This window comes from Copadichromis virginalis, linkage group LG3, assembly GCF_057382275.1.
Source record: "Copadichromis virginalis isolate Kocher_CV1m ecotype Utaka linkage group LG3, C_Virginalis_male_GT1.1, whole genome shotgun sequence".
NCBI classification, from domain to species: domain Eukaryota; kingdom Metazoa; phylum Chordata; class Actinopteri; order Cichliformes; family Cichlidae; genus Copadichromis; species Copadichromis virginalis.
In genome coordinates this window covers 50,308,447-50,329,384 of record NC_140620.1, presented here as the reverse complement: position 1 = coordinate 50,329,384, position 20,938 = coordinate 50,308,447, and the positions used below count along the sequence as shown (strand labels likewise).

At 42.9% G+C, this 20,938-nt stretch overlaps 2 protein-coding genes and 1 non-coding gene across 3 annotated transcripts; all 3 read left to right on the top strand.

The window, feature by feature from the left end:
* Positions 1–2,291: 2,291 nt before the first annotated feature.
* On the top strand, positions 2,292–2,373 carry trnal-aag (transfer RNA leucine (anticodon AAG)). Its single transcript has one exon. It is a non-coding gene; the product is annotated as a tRNA-Leu (tRNA).
* Positions 2,374–4,837: 2,464 nt separating this feature from the next.
* naa40 (N-alpha-acetyltransferase 40, NatD catalytic subunit) lies at positions 4,838–12,800 on the top strand. Its single transcript, XM_085451538.1, has 8 exons — positions 4,838–5,203; positions 7,141–7,236; positions 8,055–8,107; positions 8,261–8,356; positions 8,671–8,829; positions 8,940–9,023; positions 9,267–9,344; positions 10,442–12,800. The coding sequence occupies exons 1-8, from the start codon at positions 5,198–5,200 to the stop codon at positions 10,587–10,589; spliced, it is 720 nt and encodes a 239-aa protein (XP_085307664.1). The 5' UTR covers positions 4,838–5,197; the 3' UTR covers positions 10,590–12,800.
* Positions 12,801–14,570: 1,770 nt separating this feature from the next.
* Positions 14,571–18,523, top strand: b3gat3 (beta-1,3-glucuronyltransferase 3 (glucuronosyltransferase I)). The gene is made up of 8 exons (XM_085451537.1): positions 14,571–14,756; positions 15,118–15,225; positions 15,352–15,532; positions 15,626–15,809; positions 15,907–16,068; positions 16,158–16,244; positions 16,386–16,589; positions 16,842–18,523. The coding sequence occupies exons 2-8, from the start codon at positions 15,132–15,134 to the stop codon at positions 16,938–16,940; spliced, it is 1,011 nt and encodes a 336-aa protein (XP_085307663.1). The 5' UTR covers positions 14,571–14,756; positions 15,118–15,131; the 3' UTR covers positions 16,941–18,523.
* The last annotated feature ends 2,415 nt before the right edge of the window (positions 18,524–20,938 follow it).

The window sequence follows — 20,938 nt, the reverse complement described above, 5'->3', positions numbered from 1 at the left end:
AATCTTTACAGATTTATGCAAATCAAAGTTTTTCCTAAAACAACATGCAAAATCCTTAAAAGGTTTGTGTTACTTCTGCACAGCAGAATTCAACACCTGGCGACATGTGGGTAAAAAAAAGTCAGTGATTCTGAAATAAATAAATAAATAAATAAAGTAAAGCCCTGAATTTTGACAGTAGTGGCCCAGGTGGAGGTATCAAGCATCACAAGCAAATATCAAATTTAAATATATTCTCTCTGTTTGACCTTTGACCCGTACTGTGACCTTAAATTTGTCCTTCCCAGTAGCAGAAAATGTGTAATGCTGCAGAGTAAAGTTGCGTGATTTTTTAAAAAATATATTAAGTGACGTGACTCCCAGAGTGCGCACCAATGACATGCAAATTAAACATTTGCATTTTCACTGTTGGTGCCCCACATTGTTAAGTGATGAACTAAGTTTGGTTGTGGAGATCTACAGAGAGACATGCAGCCAAGAAGAAGAAACCAACATGTCATGTTACATGTCATAACATTATCCCACCTAAACACAACATGCTGGTCTGGCCTGGCAGGCTGGAGCCCAGATAAATTTACCGTTAACAGACCCTTTGTGTGAACCGAACTTGAACAACGCTGCTTTGTATTGTGGTGTAATTTTGTCTCTACGTGGAACTGTTTTTTTTTAATTTATTTTAAAATGTTAGAACGTATATAAGTGTGAAATGTAAAAAGTTCAACATCGTGGGAAACCGCCAATCATGCATTTAAATTGTTATATTTGGATTCAGCAAAGTCAATAAGAAATGTCACATTTCATCTCTGAAAAAAACCCGCTGACCAGTGCAGATAGTTTGTTTTGATAAACAGTTAAAGGTTTTTAAATTACAACCTTTTTCACATTAGTTGCAATGTTTTGCGACTGATTGTATGAGCTGTTTGGGGAAATGCATCTTGTTTTACAAACGCTGTAAAAAATTTGAGAGTAATTGACAAAAACTTTCATTTCTAGCTTCAGTAGAATGAAATAAGAGCTGTAGTATGAACTGGCTAATTTCCCAAACCTACACCTCCACCTATTGGTCACTGTGGCAAACTCCTTCTCCAGACATGCCAGATTTGCCCAGAGCAGCATGGGGTTTCACGCTGTGGCAGTTATCTTTCACTCGCATGATTAACTATGAGCTATAGATGCACAACTGAGAAAAGTGGAGTATTTGGTTTGTATTCTTATAAAATCTTAGCAAAATAGCAGAAAAGACACTGAAATTTTCTACTGGAAATTCCAACCAATAATTATGTAAATATACTTAGAAATCATTTTCTTTTATTCTTTTCCATGTAAATTATTAAATTATTTAACCACTATTACTATTAGTAATAATGATGATGTAAAGTATTGTGATGTAAGTGCTAGTGAAGTAGTGAGTATATATTGTGAGAAAGAAATATTTTGAAAAACTTGCCCCAAATTAGAAGCCTCCAACTCCTGGTGGGAGACAAAGCTGATGGAGGTAAGGTCCTGTGGGACTTAAACCAGACTGACAACCAGACATATTGGTGTTTGAGAAGGAGAAGCAGACCGCAGTGGTGATAAATGTGGCAATCCCAGCGGACAGCAACATCAGGAAGAAGCGGCACAAGAAAATAGAGGCGTACCAGGGGCTGAAGGAACAGCTGGAGCAGATGTGGAAAGTGAAGTCCAAAGTGGTCCAAGTGGTAACATTAGCATTAGATGCTGTAACTCCCTAAACTGGAAGAGTGACTTCAGAAGGCAAATGTGCCATAATTTCACTAAACCTCCGTTGCTGCACAGACAAAGCACAGGAAAATGAACAAGCTCACGCGTGAAATGCGGATGCTTTGTTTTCACGTTGAGAAAACTTGTTCAGAACACAGTCGGTGCTTTATAAAAAAGAAGGGTAAAAAAGAAGGGTCTTATTTGAAAATACAATGCTTACATGCGTTTTCTGTCATATATGCAGCGGTAACGTCTGATTTTGACTCAGATAACCAGAACTGGAAAAAAAATGTATTTAATGAGTTACCAGATTACTGTAGCTGCCGCACATGTTACTCCCAGCCTGTTATTTATGAGCCTTTCACGTTTTGAGCATTATTCTGTCATAGAAGTAGTAAAGGTCAGAGGTCATCCTCCTGGTACTGAAAGTGCCGCGTGCTTCCTGACCTGTGCTGTCTGGCGCTCTGTCGTCACAAACAAGGAAACCATGTTCGCGCTAACGCAGCGGTGCGTTCAGGTACTGTCAGAAAAGTGACCAACAGCTCTTTCAGGAAAACAGGTTCGCACGTGGTAGCGTGGCCGAGCGGTCTAAGGCGCTGGATTAAGGCTCCAGTCTCTTCGGGGGCGTGGGTTCGAATCCCACCGCTGCCAGACATTTTTCAAGTACACATAGAAAGCTGCAGTCAATACACACAGAATATACTTTAAAGGAAGAACATCATATATATATATATATATATATACATACAGTATATACACTGGGTGAATGTGCAGTAGTAGGAGCAAGCAGGTGAATTCTGTACATTAATATGAATAGACATCTGACTATTTTACAGGATAGACAATATAAACATATTTAAAATTAAAGGAATTGAAATGTACATTGTGCCTTGGTTTAGTGTCTGGAAGAGTCCTGTCTCAGTCAATTATAGATGATGTGAGAGGGCGGGTGTGTGTGTTTAGGGCACGGATGGCTTGGGGATAGAAGCTCCTCTTGAGTCTCTCTGTCCTTGCCCGGAAGATGCGGAACCTTCTACCAGAATGCAGAAGTTGGAACAGTTTGTTGCCAGGATGGGACGGGTCCTTCAGTATCTGCGCTGCTCTAGTTCGGCATCTCCTGGTGTAGGTGTCCTGAAGCGGGGGGAGAGCAATCCTGCAGCAGCGTTCTGCTGTACGGATCACTCTCTGGAGAGCTTTTTGGTCCTTCACACAGCTGTTCCCGAACCACGATGTCATGTTCTGTGTGAGGATGCTCTCCACAGCGCCTGTATAGAAAATCCTGAGGATCTTTGGAGAGACCCTGAACTTCCTCAGTTGTCGTAGGTGATACAGGCGCTGCCTAGCCTTTTTGGTCTGGACCTGAATGTGGGCAGCCCATGTCAGGTCTGAGGAGATGTGGACACCAAGATACTTGAAGGACTGCACCCTCTCCACTGGAGCTCCATTGATGATAATGGGCTTGTAGTCTCTGTGCTGACCCCTTCTGAAGTCCACCACCAGCTCCTTGGTCTTGCTGACGTTCAGCTGGAGGTGGTTGTCCTGGCACCACGATGCCAGATTCTTCACTTCATCCATGTAGGCCGCCTCATCGTTGTTGGAGATGGCACCCAACACCACTGTGTCGTCAGCAAACTTCACAATGGTGTTGGAGCCATGGGTGGCCACACAGTCTGAAGTGTAGAGGGAGTAGAGCAGTGGCGAGAGGACACATCCCTGAGGTGCTCCTGTGTTGATGGTGATGCTGTTGGAGAAGCACCTGCCCACCCTCACCACCTGAGTTCTGCCAGTGAGGAAGTCCAACACCCATGCACACAGACGGCTGTTAAGTCCCAGATCCCTCAGCTTTGTGAACAGTCTGCAGGGCACTATTGTGTTAAACGCTGAACTGTAATCAACAAACAGCATTCGCACATAGTTACCCTGTTTCTTGTCCACATGGCTGAGAGTGGTGTGTAGGACGTGGGCGATGGCATCCTCTAAGGGGATTTGCATAATGACTACTTTTATTTGTTTTATTATTGTTATTATTTCATTTCATCCCACAATGGCAGCTACAGTTACTCATCTCCATTAACTGGAATCACTGAACAAACACTGGATTGTTTCCACTGTGGCCATGTTGATTGCCAAAATCCACATGTGACAAGTACATGCCGGTTTGTGAAACCATACACTCACTGGCTGTGACTTGTGATTGACAAGTTAGCAAATGATTGTGTAGCTTTATACAGATCTATTTTGAAAGATAGATTGACTAAAAGCCAAAATAGGCTTCATTTTTTATTCAGTATAACTCCAAATGAGTAACTGAGATCATAAATCAAGCATCAACGTGCTTACAGAGGTCAAGACAGGAAACTGTTTTCCTTTAGACTTCAATAGGACCTCAAGTATTTTTGCAACACAGCTGTCGCCATCTAGTGGTCTTCAGATGGAATGCAGGCTCAAGACACTTTCACAGCAGCTGATTTGCTATAGTTTACGCTTTTCTCCAGTGCCACTTTTCATGTAGTAGATGTATGTGAGGATACTGCACATGATGTTTAGGTTCTATATTTATTGTTTGCCTTAAAAAAAGTCTTAATTTTCGTTTAATTTTGAATTTTCGTTTTCAATTCAGTGTAAATTCACTTACTTTCCAGGGTGGGTTTGCTCATTTCAGTTCACCTTTATATTGTTTGAACATGTTAAGTGTTTGGCTTAAAAAAAAAAAGATTATAGACGGTCGAGGTTTAGGAAGTTCAGATTAAATATTACACAAACACAACACTTAAAGTCATGTATACATCCAAGTCTAGATAAACATGCAGCAGAGGCTCCTGATGACCATATCAATAAATATTACAGCTAAGAGTTAAAAAAAACAACAACTTATTATTGAATTGAATGATTATTGAAGCTTTGTAAACAAACAATGTAGTTTAAATTCGTTTTCCATTTTATATTTTTATTTAAGTTAACATTTTTAGGTTTTAGTTTTGTTTTAAACCACTATAGTAAATAGTGTAGGGAGAGGAAAAGTAGGGTTTAGGGTTAGGGTAACCCTAACCCAAAATAGTCTTCTTAAGACTATTTAAATCTATTTGGGGGCTAAGGGTGTCAGAAGTCCGAGGTGAGGTGGAACACGTGAACGCAGCATAGCTGGACGCGGCGGAGAGGAGAAAAGAAAAGGGCAACGAAGCAGCCCGGATAATTCAGCCTCGCAGTCTTGGCGCCAATCCGACTTCAGAGGGAAATTAAACGGCTCGGTTTTCACTCACGTTGGAATCAAATTCGCAGCCGGTTGCTGCTTCTTTCAAAGCCTTCGGTCGTCTGCTGTAGCCAGCCAGCTAGCTTTGTTAGCACACTATCCATCATTGTCATATTCATCTGGCCCCCTTATTTCTGCCTGTAGTCACGATACTAATAACTCAGCAAAGCACCGGGACAATAGAGGTGTGTTTCTCCAGGGGGATCGAGCAGATACGGCAGCAAAATGGGGGTGAGTTGCATGTGTTTTTCCCCAAAAATATATATATGAAGCGAGGTGGCACAAAGAAAGGTTTTTAGCTCGTCAGTGGCTGATTAAGCAGAGGAGATATGAAAGAAAGAAAGAAGGAAGGCAGGAGAGAGGGAAAGCGAGAAAGACCATGGTGGATGGATGTGGCTGAAGGTGCTGGTTTGGCTGTTAGCCGTCTAAACATAAACCCAGTAACATAGCATTGTAGCGTTAGCTCGAGCACACACATGGCTTTTTATGACGTTTTCAGCTGGGTTACTGCATCGTCCTTGGCGTTGCGCACACTTAACATGTCATGTGTGTTGTGACATTGTTAGCCCGCTAGCCTTGTTAGCTGTCGGGGAATGCCATTACAGCAAATGGCGAGTACGTTGCTAACCATTAATGCTAGTCACTTGTGTGTGCGTGTGCGTGCGTGTGCGTGTGTGTGTACATTTTCCAAACAGGCCAGGATGTGGGGTCTCTTTCCCACCTGGCCTTGGTTAATTCACACATGTTGGAAGTTGATAATATGAGCTACCTGTCTACACCAGCCAGGCCTGCACACACTCTGAAGCTGTAAAGCTGAGTTTATTAACTTTAGCTAGACTTGACTTTGTCCTTCTCTTTGGCTCCAGATAAACCAATCCACGTGTCCCCCCTTCCCCAGCTCAGTGTGCAGCCTCCCTGTGCTTGGTACAGAGTTAATGCTTGGAGCTAAAGTTGGCATTCCTTTTCATAATTGCTCAGCCCTGGAATGAAGGAATTCAGTTAATGCCTAGTTGTTTCTCCAGTGAAGCACCAATTCTGCACCCTAAACGCACCACGACCAACTCTAATAACTCATGGAGTCTTCCAACCAGGGCAATACACTAATACTACTTGTGATTGTTTGACTCAACCAGACAAATAAGTATCTAAATGGCATGGAGCCACAAAAAAATCACTACATCAGGTCCAGAGGATGGGTATAGGAACTGTTAAAGTGTCTAATCTCTCTGTTGCACAGCATAAACGCTATCAGGGTCATTTGTGTGAGTTATGGCTGCACCATCAATGCAGATGCTTTGGACATCAAACCAGGAGCAGGCTTAATGAGAGTAACGGTATCAGAGAAATTTCCCACAGGGAGCAGCACAGGCTATAGAAATACTATACCGCTGTAATGGCTTTAGAATGAAAGCATTTCAGAGAGACAATAATCACGTTATTAAGAGTAATAAGCTCTGCTTTTTCATTGTTTTCCAGGCCTTGATGTATTTTTGGAGCTTCGATCTTCCCGGATGTGCTCATGCGTAGTGTCTGAGGGTCGATCTGTTCTCTGATTGATTTGCCACGTGGCTTTGGGGTTGTAATTAAAACGTGTACAGCAGCACACGTCATTATTAAACAGAAATTCAAAGATCTGCTAATACTCAGATGAGTGGGAAAGACTGCACTCTACGTTTGATCGATTTTGTGTGTGTGTGTGTGTGTGTGTGTGTGTGTGTGTGTGTGTGTGTGTGTGTGTGTGTGTGTGTGTTGGTGAAAAAGTACAGTGGTATCCTCTGGCTACTACCTGCTTCTGTGTTTGTGGGCTCTGCTGCCACCAGGTTTCATCGTGATTTCTTGTGACCTGACAGGCTGTAGCTGCTGTGCCAGAATGCTGCATTACCTTGTCATTTCGTCAGCACAGGTTACACTCTTTGACAAGAGAAGATCGATTCACCAGTAAAGAAGTGGTGAAAAATGGCTGGCACTGATCACGCGAAGCAGAGAAGGGAATAAATTAAGTGGTAAAAAAAAGGCAAAGGGTTATAGCACCTCTTTGTCTGTAGTGATCTCTGGATTTTGCATTTTTTGTGTGTCTGTGTCAGGGTGAAAAATCTCATTCTGATCCATCTGTAATTCACCAAATGTCCCCTGCTTTTTTTTCCTCTCCGTTCATTTTGTGTCTTCAGAGGAAGTCCAACAGAGCAAAGGAGAAGAAAGCGAGACGTCTGGAGGAGAGGGCAGCTATGGACGCCGTATGCGCCAAAGTAGACGCAGCCAATAAGGTACCTCAGTTGTGGATATGAGTGAAAAGGAGAAATCTTCTGCTGTGGCTTTGCACTGAAGTTAAAAATGCGCGGTTTGATTTTTGTCTCTCTCGCACGCTGTTCCATTGTAAGCTTAAGGCACGAAAAAAAAGAAGCTCGGGGATGCCCTCCTCACCCCGATTACAGCCTTAATTGATATGGGCATGACAGGAAAAGGCAAATACCGCACCATGTGTGCCTTTATGCATAATTAATCTGCATCATTAAATCCCCCACCTGTCTATTCGAATGCACGGCTCCTGCAGCTTGGAGGTTGGCTAGAGCGTTGGCAAACTGGAGGAAAACAGCTCGCACAACATGATCTGAGCTGCAGCAGCCTCCTCATTGGGATCATGATGGGTTTGGCTGGGTCGATTACTTTTGTGTCACTTTGTTTCAAAATGAGTTGCCCCCACTGTGGTGGATGTGATAACAGCAAAGGAATGCAAGAAAATCTCCTAAAGTGGACCATAGTTTCAAATGAATAAATGAGCAATTGAACCTGATTTTGAGGGTCCGTCTTTGGCCTTCATACTTAAATTCTCTGAGCCTGAGTGTCTGTGGTTTCGGCCCAGTGTGCCATAATCTGTCCAAGGATGAGAGTAGTCTTGATCTTCATAGTAACAAGGTGAAGCTGACCTTTTGTGTCATCGTGACTGACTAATGGACGTGTAGCCTGTCCTGCCCTTATTTGGCTTTTCAGGTCATTGAGCGTAAAGGCTGCTTAAAGGACATGACTGAATGGAGAAGAGTGCTGATAGTTTAGCGTTTTCTCATTCTGCCCTCTCTTCTCACAGCTCGAGGACCCCCTGGCCGCCTTCCCAGCCTTCAAAAAATACGACAGAAATGGGTACGCACTGCTTTGTACACCCGCAGAGGATTTATTCAGTATCCCGTTCCATGAAATTCATTCTTGTTTTGTGTTTTCCGCATGGAGGGAACAGCCGCTTTCCCAGAGACACAGACTCATAAACTCACACGTTGACTTGTCCTCCCATTCCAGGCTGAACCTGCAGATAGAGTGCAAGAGAGTGACCGCGCTTAACCCGCTGTCTGTGGAGTGGGCTTTCGAACTCACAAGAGCCAACATGCAGACGCTGTAAGAAGTCTGTTCTCGCCTCCTCTCAGAGTTCGAAGTAGTTCAGGAACAGAGTGACCTATCTTTTTCAGAGCAGAGTGCAGATAGGCCAGAAATTCTTTTTGTGACATGAGATAAGGGCAGATGGCAAGATGTGGATCTGAGGCCATGAATTAAACGCAGAGTATAAAAAGAAGGTAGAGATTGAGTTACTGTATTTAATATTGTCTCATATTCAGTTTTAAACGGTATTTGTCCAGTTTAGAAAAATCTGAGAGCAAAGAATTCCAATTATTGTGCCATGCTCGAGTTCGTCTGCTGTCTTTCTGTTGCAGGTACGAGCAGAGTGAGTGGGGATGGAAGGAGAGGGAAAAGAGGGAGGAGATGAATGACGAGAGGGCTTGGTACCTGCTGGCTCGCGACGCCGACTCCTCCCCCGTGGCCTTCTCCCACTTCCGGTTCGACATAGAGTGCGGGGAGGAGGTTTTATATTGGTGAGGTACCCAGCCGTGTGTTTGTGGATTTCAGAAAAGATTTCAAACCTCATTTCTGTTATTCTAAGTTTTATCTTTTTTAAATTTGCGCCTCTTTCTTTGCTCTGCAGCTATGAGGTGCAGTTAGAGAGCAGAGTGCGGAGGAAAGGGCTTGGCAAGTTTCTCATCCAGATACTCCAGCTCATCGCTAACAGGTAAAGAACTTCGGTTGTGTGACTATGGGAGGGAAGATTGTGGTGACTGTGAAGTTGGTTACAGGTGACCTGCACTGAATACAAACACAACTGGAGGATGTAACATTGCATTCACAGCACATTTATCATAACAAACAAATGCTAAAACATGGGCTACATCCATCTTTTATATACAGTCTATGATCACGCCTTCAGGTCACTTTACACTAAAGACAAGTGTTTCTTTTTTTGTCCTCTGTCCAGTACACAGATGAAGAAGGTGATGTTGACAGTTTTTAAACAGAACAAAGGGGCCTACCAGTTCTTCAGAGAAGCTTTACAGTGAGTATGCCGGCTCTTTAACGCTTAGGAAATCTGGAGGGTTTAACTGTAATGAGACAAATGTTCAGCCTTTGAACGTGTAGTCTGGAGTATAATATAAGGTTATAATATAATATATGGACACTATATTATATTATTATGGAATATGATATAAGGTTAGTTGTCTGTGAAGCTTCTCAGTCATCCAGGTCATCGTAGTCTGTAATGACCCCAAGAGGGTCATGGACCCCCTATTGATCCTCTACCTACTCACACGAGCCAAGGTGTGAAAACAGGTTTCGGGTGAAGCCATCACATGATAGGGTGGGGCTAGGTTTCACAATGGGTTCACCCGAAATCTTGGCTGATTGTGACCCACACCCTGACCCTCCCATAGGGTTTATAATCTGGGACTGTCCACCAATTGCTCTGAAGAAGCTTCTTGGAGGAGAGGTGAAACGTCTTCAAGAAACCTAAAGAAGTCCAGACGCTTTTCTTTCCAAGCCTCTTAGAATATGACGTGGTTCACAGCTCAGTATTAATGGCTCCACAGGTGTTGTGGGTTAGTCTCTTTCTCATGAAGTTGCTGTCTTAGATCAGAAAGGAATGGGCAAAGCTGGCAGTTCCCAAAAATGTATTTCTGGACATAATCCAGGAATTTTAACTCGTTTAATTTAATATAAATGAAAGATGAAATCATAGAGAAATGTGGAACTTCTCTGGCCTTTATTCAATGTCGTAACACTGGAACAGAAGCAAAGATTGCAACCGGATTTCCCTTTTAGTCCCACACTGAACTGGCGACTTTCATTTTTAGTGTTCAGTTTTGTTATGATCACTGCGCTGCAAACACGAGGACTGTTGAGGGTTATTATTGGGATAATGGAGACGTCACGGCGCTGCCTTATTGAATTATCTTTTACTTTCTCTTTCGTGTGGGACTGGCGGGTCTTACAGTTATGGCGTCTTAATGTGATCGCCATCATTAGTGCATTAACACTCCAGGAAGTTCCCACTTATAAAGGTCACATACAGGCAGGAAACGGTCCTTCTTCGTCTGAAACCCGACTTCCTTCGGTCTCCCATTAACGAAGCTCGCCGTCTCCCCTCACCTCCAGGTTTGAGATCGATGAGACCTCACCGAGCATGTCCGGTTGCTGCGGCGACGACTGTTCTTACGAGATCCTGAGCAGGCGGACCAAGCACGGCGAGGCCTCGGCGGGACACACCCACGGGGGCGGACACTGCGGGGGCTGCTGCCACTGATCGGCTTCGGTTACGCCACGCGATTGGTTAAAAGCCAGCAACTTTAACCGGCTGTGTGCGAAAGCTTCAGCTGCCTGCTAGCCCACGAGTGGTTTTGAATTATGGAGGCCGACAGGTGGGAAAACCCACCTGCGCACTAAAAGCCGGCATCTCGATGCAGCGTGCAGTGTGAGCTTTCGCACGCAGCCTTTTCTATGTTTTTGTTTTGTTTGTTTAATTTGTTTTCCAGCCCCTCGGCTCATTGTCCAAATCATCTCTTCCCATTCTCATAACGCTGTTATTACCAGAACTGGTTTCCAATCAAGAAAAAGCTGACGGTCTCCATCACGGAGACCGATCCTATCCCATGCAGCTCTCATCATCTCTGTGTTGCTATACTGTATTGGATCTGCTTCTTAAACTGTGGTTCGAGACCTAAAGTTGACTCTTGGCCTCGAGCTGTATTGAAGAAACTCCCCACTTGTGGTCTCTCAAGTGTAAAACGGGATTAGTTGAGTCTTGAAATCACAACTAAAACCATCCAAAATAAGCAGATAAAAATAACTCAGAGTTAGTCAGTTTCTACAATCCAGCTCGGGGTTTTTCTGGGGCCTTTGCACTGAGACGACTTGCTTGTTTCACTGCACCGGGGTCCTCGGATCGGGCTTCATGTGAGAGCCCGAGTTTAGGTCCTGGTTAAACCAGCACGAGAAGCGCCGTTGCACTGTAATATTATCTGTTCTGACTCTAGTTGTAAGTTATTCTGTAACAGAAGACACTGCAGCTAGCAGCAGCTGGCACGTGATACTGCTGTTACATGATTACAATACACCATCGGCACCACCCGCCTCCTCGATTCAGGTAAATGTATCGATGTCTCCCTCGCTTTTAATGCTTACAGCTTATCAAATGAGATTTCCAAGATTGCCTTTTTCTTTCGAGTCTCTCAGTAAAATACGTTTAAAAAAATGTTTTCTCAACATCATCAGTTGCTGTAAATCTGCATCCGACTAAGTAAATATTCCCAGTTTGTCCCCACCTGTGTCATATCGCCTCATTAGAGATGCATGCTGTAACTGGATGCTTTTTCAGCTTCACAGAAGACATCTTTAGTTGTGAAAATTCATCATTTGACCTTTCGGCCTCCTTTTTTTTTTTTTTTTTTGAGTTTTTCCTGCTTCTTGACCTGCACCCACGGCTGCCACACAGTTCTCATTTTTACTGAGCTTTCGGATTTTCGTAGTACACCCGTTTCCCTCTTTGCTTTTTAGTTTCTGACGACAAATCTGACGCTACTAGGCCTGTTTAAAAACAACTAAGTCCATCCTCCATTGCACTTCTTGCATATCTTGTGGATTTAAGGTGGAGTAGCATCAACAGAGGTCACCGTTTGATCATATAGCTGCTTGAAAACGACACGTGAATGGATGCAGATGAGGGTAACGGCAGCGCACTTGAGGGAGCTTTTTTTTTTTTTTTGCTTTTTAAATTGTTTGAGTTCTTCCACAGTCTTAACTTATTTTCCTGGCCCCCTCCTGTAAAATTAGGTATTTTTGGGGGTGGGGGCGGGTGGAGTAAATCTAGTCTTAAATTAGAATTACGGACTAGTGGCTTCTAAAAGGTTTAGGTCCACTGCGAGAAGCAGCATCTAAAATTCTCATGTTGGTCTAGAATAATCTTAATTCCCCGCCTGTTCACAAAGCCTTTGATGTGTTTTTGGATTAAATTGCTGTTTTTTAAAAAAAAAAATTGATTTAGAATTGAGATTGACTGCATTGAACGGGGTTCTGTTGTGCACATTTCCAGCTCCATGTGTCCTTTATTTTTTATTTTTTCCTCTGGCTTTGCATGATTCAGTTAAAAATAATCCTTATTTATCCTATCCTGGCCTCTGGTGCAGTTTATTTTATCCACTGTCTCAAATGAGCTGTTACAGCTCCTGTCCCTTTAATAAGACAGCTGTCCTCTCATTGGCTATCCCTGACAAACTGATGGTTTCAATTGTCATCTATATTAAGGCTCTCCTTGACATCGCACAAAGCCAGGAGTAGATAAACATGTCTGAAACAGTGCTTCTGTGTTAAACTCTGAGTTTTTTGGTTCACAGAGAGGACGTGTACATATGCTGGATCCACTACTGTAACAGCACACCAATGACAGACAATAATGGAAATAATAATGAAAAGCCTGCTACAAGTACGTGGAGTTAGAGGCTGTTATGTGAAGTAGACACACTTGGTGTAAATGCTTGGTACTAAAATAATCTGGTACCAAAAAAAAAAAGGGTTTGAGGAGAAAAATCTTACGGGATCCTGGGATGAAAGCTTTGGTTGTTTCCTGCTAAACGTACATTCTGCACCTGGAGACATGGTGGTTTTTCTTGCTTGGTTGAACTCTGAGGAACAGAAACAACTAAACATGCTTGTTTGCGGGGACTAGACTATCTGATTGAATAGTACAGTAAAAAAATTTTGTACTTCATATGTTACAATTTCAAAAAAAGAGGATGTTGTACATAGAGGTAGGAGATCGATGGACTGACAGTCTCTCTCAGGTTAATCAAACATAATCAAACCTCATCTGTTGTACTTAACAGCCACGCTGTCAGTCAGTCAGCCGCTGGCTGGATTGGATTGACCCACGGCTCAGTCTTGTTACCATCCTGTTTAAAGAAACAACCGGAAAGTAGTCCTGGTATTCAGGAGGAGATTTTTGTTTAGTTTTATTCTATTCTTTGAAAATGTGAAGTTGCATGAAAGTAAATGTAACAAAGTTTGAACAGAGACTGGATCTGCACTCGGTGGTCATATTCAATCCAGGCATGTGGGCAGTTAAAACAAATAATCATAAAGAATTTAAAAAGGCTCACTGGGAATAAAAAATAAAATAAAATAAAAAATCTTATGTGAAAATGTAATTTTTGGAAATGAGCCTGAATTTAATTTACTTTGAAGTCAGTGAGGACTTAATTTTTTTTTTTTTTTAATGGTTCCAGATACAAAAAATTCCAGATACTGCTTTTGGTCTTTTCTCAACATGTATATAAATATATATAAATATATAAGCTGTTGTGGATCCATCTTCATTTTCTGGCCTTTTACAGGAGAAACACTTTTTTAAACATGATGTTAATAAAAGGCAAAAAAAAAAAACCTCGGTGTTTGAGAGTGAGTGTTCCAGTCCTGTCCGTAAATGACAATGAAAGGGAAAACTAAGTCATTCTGCCTTGTCAGTGTTTTATGTTACAAATAATGTTACAAATAAAGGAAAGTTGTTTGACTTTTCAAGAAATGCCTCCTTTTCTTTTTCTTTACTTTTTTTTTTTTTTTTTTTTAACATAAGTGAATTTCCATCAGGAAAAGAGGATATGTATGGAAATGTTTAATATATTTAGTATTTTTCTTTTTATAGGTAATTTTTCAGATTTTCATTATGCTGTTGTTACACATGTAGCTGCGTCAAAATGTGTTAAGGTTGCCGATTTGCCTGTATAGACCATTCACTAATGCTTAACATATAGGTGTGGTGTATATTGCCAACATATAGAACGCACTGTGGAGTGATTTAAAACAATATGTTAAATTTGACCTCTGACCTCTCCTCCAAAGTCAGTAGAACTAAAGGTCAAATAATTGTTTTTTAGTTTCATCCTATCACTGTTTCTACTGACAACATACAGGTACATATGGAATTTTATATATTGGGATTCAAAATATTTAAATTATAATTTGCATTCAAATACGATGGCACATTTGACCTCTGACCTCGCTGTTCTAGCTTTCTTTCAAGTTGACCCTATAATGCAACCTTTAAAGAAAAAAATCCTCTAACGAAAGTACTGTCAAGAAAATGAGCTGCCTATGTGAACCTCCTTTTTAAGATTTTAAAAAATATTTGTTTTATCAAAATGAGTGATAATTAATTTGATAAGTACTTTTTTTTCTTTCATTTTTACGCTGCACAGATTTCTGTGCCGCTTCTGGAACTGTCTGTGTGGCTGTAAATGTTTCGAGGGGGATTCCTTTTCGCGTCGCACAGAAACCGGACGCTGTTGGTACATTAGCTGCAGAAAAAATGTCATAGTTGAGCCGAATGAATGGATGCTGTGAGGTGCCTTTGCTCACATCTGTCCAAAATGACATGAAGCTCTGAGCTTCCATCGCTCAGCTCCGCCGATTGTCGCCTCCGGTAAGAAAAAGAAAAGAAAAAAATGGGAATGTTTGTGCTTGTCTGGTTAATACAGCTTAGCTTCCACTGGTTTATCATTGAGTTCAGTTTAGATTCATGTTATTCGACCTCGTCGGGAGTTAGGCCACACTGACCCGTGCACAGCTTCAACTTTTCCTCAGTTAGCTTCTCAGAAACGTCCCGCTGCATGGGGATGCTTTCCCTCTTAGCTTGTTAGCAAGCTAAATGTTGCTTGTGTCAAATTGGGTACATTTGAACTCAGTTTAGCTCCTCGGTTACAGCCTGCACAACTTCATCAGAACATAAACAACTGGATTAATAAGAAAAGCGTGAACAAGTTGCACTTTCTGTCAACTTTCAGCTAGTCAGGGCACCATGGCAACGAGGATGAAGCTAAAGCTGAAGACTGTATTTTTGCTCTACTTCATGGTCTCGCTCCTGGGCCTCATCTATGCACTGATGCAGCTCGGTAAGTGAATCCTACCTAGCAGAATGAATAATGGTATAAAAATTTCAGCATCAGCAGGTGTAAAGGAGTCAAAAATGTGCAAACCTGAGTGGCAGAGCTTCACTTTGCTTTGATTTCTTTGTGCAGGCCAGCGCTGTGACTGTACAGAACATGACTTCCCTAAAGACCGCACCATATCTCGACTGCGTGGGGAACTACACCGTCTTCAGGAGGAGATGAGGAAGTTTGAAGTAACAAAGCAACCTCAGAAGCAGCCAGCCAAACCGTCCCTGCCCACCATCTTTGTTATCACGCCGACATATGCAAGGTAGTCTTCCAAGCGACCATTGCTTGGTGTCCACCCTCCGCTGTGCATTCCTGCACTGATCTCACCCTCTCTCCGATTTCCATCTGTTTTCAGGCTGGTGCAGAAGGCCGAGCTGACTCGTATGTCCCAGACTTTTCTCCATGTCCCTCGGCTCCACTGGATCTTGGTGGAGGACTCGCCACACAAGACGCCTCTGGTGACCGACCTGCTGATGAAGAGTGGCCTGACCTACACTCACCTACACATGCCCACCGCCAAGGACCGCAAACTACAGGAGGTTCGTTCAATTTTATTTTATTTTTGTCTTATCCATGCATGTTCTTGCAAATTTTTTTGTTCCTTATTTAAAAACACTGAGTCATTCTCCTGCTCAGGGTGACCCCAGCTGGCTCAAGCCCCGTGGAGTGGAGCAGAGAAACGAAGGGCTACGGTGGCTTAGAGAGGACAGGAGGGCTCAGCCAGGAGGGGATAACCAGCAAGGAGTGGTGTACTTTGCTGATGACGATAACACATACAGCCTGCAGTTGTTTGAGGAGGTGGGATATTTAAGTGTGTGACTATGTTTATTTCTTTCACTATTAGGCTTATTGCTGATGCTTGCGAACAAATGTCCTCTTTTCCTCAGATGAGGAGCACGCAGCGGGTGTCAGTTTGGCCGGTGGGCCTGGTTGGAGGGATGAAGTATGAGAGGCCTGTGGTTGAAGGAGGAAAGGTAAGGTCACTGACATTTTGCCATGCTGCTGTTTTAAAGATGCAAAAATCCCCTGCATCTAACTGCACCTAAGAGCTAAGCTTTTCAGCTTTTTCATTTGATGTAAAATACTGAGATCATATTTACGATGGTTTGTTTAAGGTCGTTCGCTTCCATACCGGCTGGCGTCCCAGTCGGCCCTTTCCGATCGACATGGCTGGCTTCGCCGTTTCCCTTAAATTGGTCCTGGCCAATCCAGAGGCATGCTTTGACGGAGAGGCACCAATGGGCTTGCTGGAAAGCAGCTTTCTTCAGGGACTGGTTACCATGGATGAACTGGAGCCCAAAGCAGACAACTGCACTAAAGTACGCGTGTGTGCGTTAAGAGATAAGAATGAAGACTTGTCTATAATTATTTTAGAACAGATGATTCAGTGTGAAATGCTTTGTTCTGAAGTCTTCAGTCTTTTTTCTTTATGATTTATGGAAATCGCAGAAAAAGAGACCTTTAAGAAAGAAGTGTTCGTGCATTGGCATTTGCAGTAGTTGCATTACGATTCTAGTAACAGTTTATATATAAGGTCACATGTAGTAATAGTGTGTTTGTGTGCTTTGCAGGTGCTGGTGTGGCACACACGGACAGAGAAACCGAAGATGAAGAGAGAGGAGGCGCTGCAGGCTCAGGGACTGGGTTCAGACCCTGCTGTGGAGGTCTGAGGGAAACGCATGCACATCAACACACACTCACACACACATGTGCACACAGTGTGTGATTATATCCTGCTGTTAATGCTGCATAGGTAACTGCATTGTAAATACTGTAAACACTAAAGTACAGGAGAGAACCTGGTTTTGAGAGACTGTTACACCCGGTTGTACATATAGATGTGTATCGAGTGTGTGTTTTGTCATAACTGTGCTGATTGTATGTTAGTGTGTGCGTCTTTTTCGTTTTTGAGTTTGCAGTACAGTCGGTGTCAATGTTAAACTACTACCCGATGGGGGCGCCAGTGTATTAGTTTGTGAAGCCGTGCTGCTGGAGCACTGCGGCTTAAAACTGGAGGGAGGGTGCGTCTCATAGCAGGGTCGTCTTGTATCACTTCTGTTTACTTGTAGCTCAGTTAGACGCCTGTGATGTTTCCCGTTCCCGGCAGCACTTAGATGTTTTTATCAGGGGCTGGATGTATAAATGATGTGACAGGCAGAAACCGTGTATATACCTTTTCCAAAACATGGAGTGGTATTTTAAAAAGAAGGATTTGGTTTTTCATTTCATTATTTTTAAATAGTGAGTTGAGTCAATATGATGATGAAGAAAGAAGGGGGAAATACAGACAACCAAGCTTGTCATTTTTTGTGAGTGTCTCATTCACAAACTGCCTTGTAGGGGGAAAAATTACTAAATTTTATCATTATTGTTAGATGATCATAAATGTTTGTGGCTTCATGTTATTGTGGGTAAAACCTTTGCCTAGCATGCCAAAGATCCCCGGATTGGGACTAGGAGGTGACACAAATGCAGCGTCGGGGTAGAACAAGTCAGTGTACTCCTATTAGCAGTCCCAAGGGTTAAGTCTGCAAGGGTGACCCCATGGGAAGTAAGGGAGCAGCTCAAAGGACCCTCGTGTACATTTCAGTAGTGCGGGTGTGATAATGAAGTACGAAAGGTTACTTTGAAGGTGTTGGACTGTTTATCACCCCAGTTTTGCTCACACAGCAGATTTGGGCTGGTGATGATTTCAGAACACATTTATCTTTTTTTCAATTCTGGGTCTGAATTTTATGTTTAGTGATACTGAGCTGCTTATTTGAGCTCATGTCTAAGCGTTTTGTGCAAACTGTTATTTTTATATACAAATGATTAACAAGGGAAGCGTCTACTAGACTCTGACAGATACAGGACATTTGTGGTAGATACCGATATTTAGGGGGTTTAAAGCAAAAACCTGATACTGATATCTAGAGTATGTCAGTCACATGGATATAATGTGTACCCTGGTTTAGCAGTGCAGCCTTCAGTGTCGTTCCAGTTTTCAGGCCAAGGATCAGTTACAACTGTGCACTTAGTTCATGCATGGCTTCTGATTTTTGTGTTTGTAAGTCAATATTCAGGATGTAGACCCCTTTTTTTTTTTTTTTTTTCTTTTTACCCCTAAAAACAAGTCATCAGCATCAAAGCAATGTCAATAATCTTTACTCAAACTGTAATAACAATGTCTAGGATTAAGCATTGTAGAGCCAAGGCAGTGAATACTTACTACCGGTACGTCTTTTTTAAGAATAAAAATATCCATGACTGAGACGGTGTTCTCTAAACACGCCGAGCAGTGAACAAACCCCACGGACGACTTGCTGTTGCGTCTTTATTAAGCCCTCAACAACCCGTGTTGCAGACAAAGTGGTGCAACTTAGCAACACGGGCACGACAAACACCCGTGTAATGGTTCCACACCCAACGCATAAGTTCTGGGTTGTAACTGGTGTCATCACACCACAGCTAGTTTAACCCAGTGTTTTGTGAGCAGCTTTAGTGATGCTTTTTAAAAACCACGCTCAAAGTGGAAACCATTTAAGGCAGTGATTAAACAAACATCTCTGCTGAAGCGCATATAAACGAGTTATGCAATAAACAAACGTGTTACGTTTCGACACTGCTGCGATCAGAAAAACACTTGAATTTGCCTCCAGCGGGCAGGAAATCCCTGGTACTTAAAGATTGCAGAATATGGAAACTCGAGCTGTGCTTCGTCATCTTCCACACTCCCTGCAATGCAACAGACGCTGTAAAAACAGCTAGTGCCTGCTTACGTGTAATTAGTGCCTGTAAGTAACTTCTCTACTGGTGTATAACGTATTTATTACTGTTCTTTACATTGTACAGTGTGATCATGTCTGTCCCTGGCCTTGGAAATAAAAGTAATGAAAAACACACTTTGTCACTTTTGTTTGTCTCCAGTTCTTTTGAACTTAAGTGAAGCTTTTTTTTTTTTTTAAACAGCAGTTATATTGAAAATCATGGAGGTAGTCTGCGGTGAGACAGGCTTTTGCGGCGTTTAACCTTTGCTGCCTGCAGCAACTTGACACACCACATTCATTGTGCACATCTGTTCTCTGAGCGTGTCACTTTCAGTAGTCAAGCTGTGATATATGACTTGGTCCCTCTCCTCTGACCTGTCACGCAGCGTGTCTGTTATTTTTATCACGTTGTCTGCACCTAGCATCGTCTATAACGCCGTCTTCCAGCCGGATGTTCTGCACATTCACCACATCCTCACCTCACCGTCCAGATACCGAGCCCCAACTTGTCTGTGCCTGACAGCGACCATTGCAACCTGCTCAGTCATGGGTGATTACTCTCTCGTGGGCGGGGATTCTCTAACCTCAGAACAGCTGAAGTTGCGTGATTGACAGCTGGTACGCCCTCTCTAAGGGGAAGCGGCCCACTTGGTGACTATATTTGGAGCGTGTGGAGGTGTACTCGCGGAGGGACTCCAAGATGAAGATGCAGTGGGAGATGAGTAAGAGGAGCTGAAGTCAGAGCTACATGCACGCCACTGTTGGACCTTGATGAGTCACAAGTGCAGCTGCACGAACACGCAGTAGACGATATTAGTGGTGATACTGAAAGAAGTTGTATTATTACCTGTAAAAGTATGAGCTTCACTGTCATGAATAACACATCATTAAACTCCTTTTAATCTGTGTGTGTTCCTGATGGTGTGTCATCACAGCTGCAGAGGAACCCTCTGCATGCGTTTACATGAAGGTGCACAAAGGGCTATTAAATGTGACACGGGCAAAAAAGCAGGCATTGACACACACACACACACACACACACACACACACACACACACACACAGGTAAACAGCTCCCACTTCCAGTCCCACCCAGACCAAGTGTTCACTGTGCAAACACTACCATATCATTGACCAGGCTAACTGATTTTAATCTGTATACACACATTCCTACTCCAGGGTTTACCTGCATTAGAAGTTAACAGTTCAGGGTGTTACACTGACTCACGTGTGGTTTTTAAATGTCTTCTTGCGGCGAGCAAATCAAGGATGCAACCAATTACGGGAGGTTTTGTGCAAGATTTGCAGAGAGATTAATGTGTTAGTTGTGTTTGGATGAATGTATCTGTTTTGAGATGATAACACGTTTTGCAGGAACGCCTTCAATTTGAATCACGACCAAGATTCGTGCAAGAGTGGAAAAACTATAGTTGTTCTCTACATATCAGTCAGTCTAGTTTAGGCCATTCAACAGGCCTAGTTTTCCTAGGGTGAGGCACAGGGTACACCCTGGACAGGTCCCAGCCTGTCACAGGACGAACACAGGAACTGACAACCGTTCACACCTAAGGCTAATTTAGAATGACCAATTGACCCACTAACTTGTAACTGTCTTTTGACTACGAGAATAAGCCAGAGTACCCGGAGAGAAACCATGCAGACACGAGGAGAAAATGCAAACTCCACACAGAGAGGCTGCAGGTGGATTTGGACCCAAGACCTTGCTAGCCAAGATAAGCACACTGGTAAGAAATAGTTACAATCTTTCAAGGACTCCTGGGGCACCAGAAACTTCTACTGATCCACCTGAGAACCTGTTTCAGACACTGTTCAGCCAGAGGCCAGCCAGCAGACTTCTGATTTTAGTAGGCATTTCCCATCCAAATTCAGGAGGCCTCTGGCATATCTGGAAGACTGTTT

Bases quoted from the DNA above. Each gene is read 5' to 3' on its own strand.
- b3gat3 (XM_085451537.1), top strand. From the start codon at position 15,132: ATGGCAACGAGGATGAAGCTAAAGCTGAAGACTGTATTTTTGCTCTAC. The intron at 15,226-15,351 runs GTAAGTGAATCC...TTCTTTGTGCAG, and splicing joins CTATGCACTGATGCAGCTCG to GCCAGCGCTGTGACTGTACA. The intron at 16,069-16,157 runs GTGGGATATTTA...TCTTTTCCTCAG, and splicing joins GCCTGCAGTTGTTTGAGGAG to ATGAGGAGCACGCAGCGGGT.
- naa40 (XM_085451538.1), top strand. The intron at 8,108-8,260 runs GTACGCACTGCT...CTCCCATTCCAG, and splicing joins AAAAAATACGACAGAAATGG to GCTGAACCTGCAGATAGAGT. The intron at 8,830-8,939 runs GTGAGGTACCCA...TTTGCTCTGCAG, and splicing joins GGGGAGGAGGTTTTATATTG to CTATGAGGTGCAGTTAGAGA.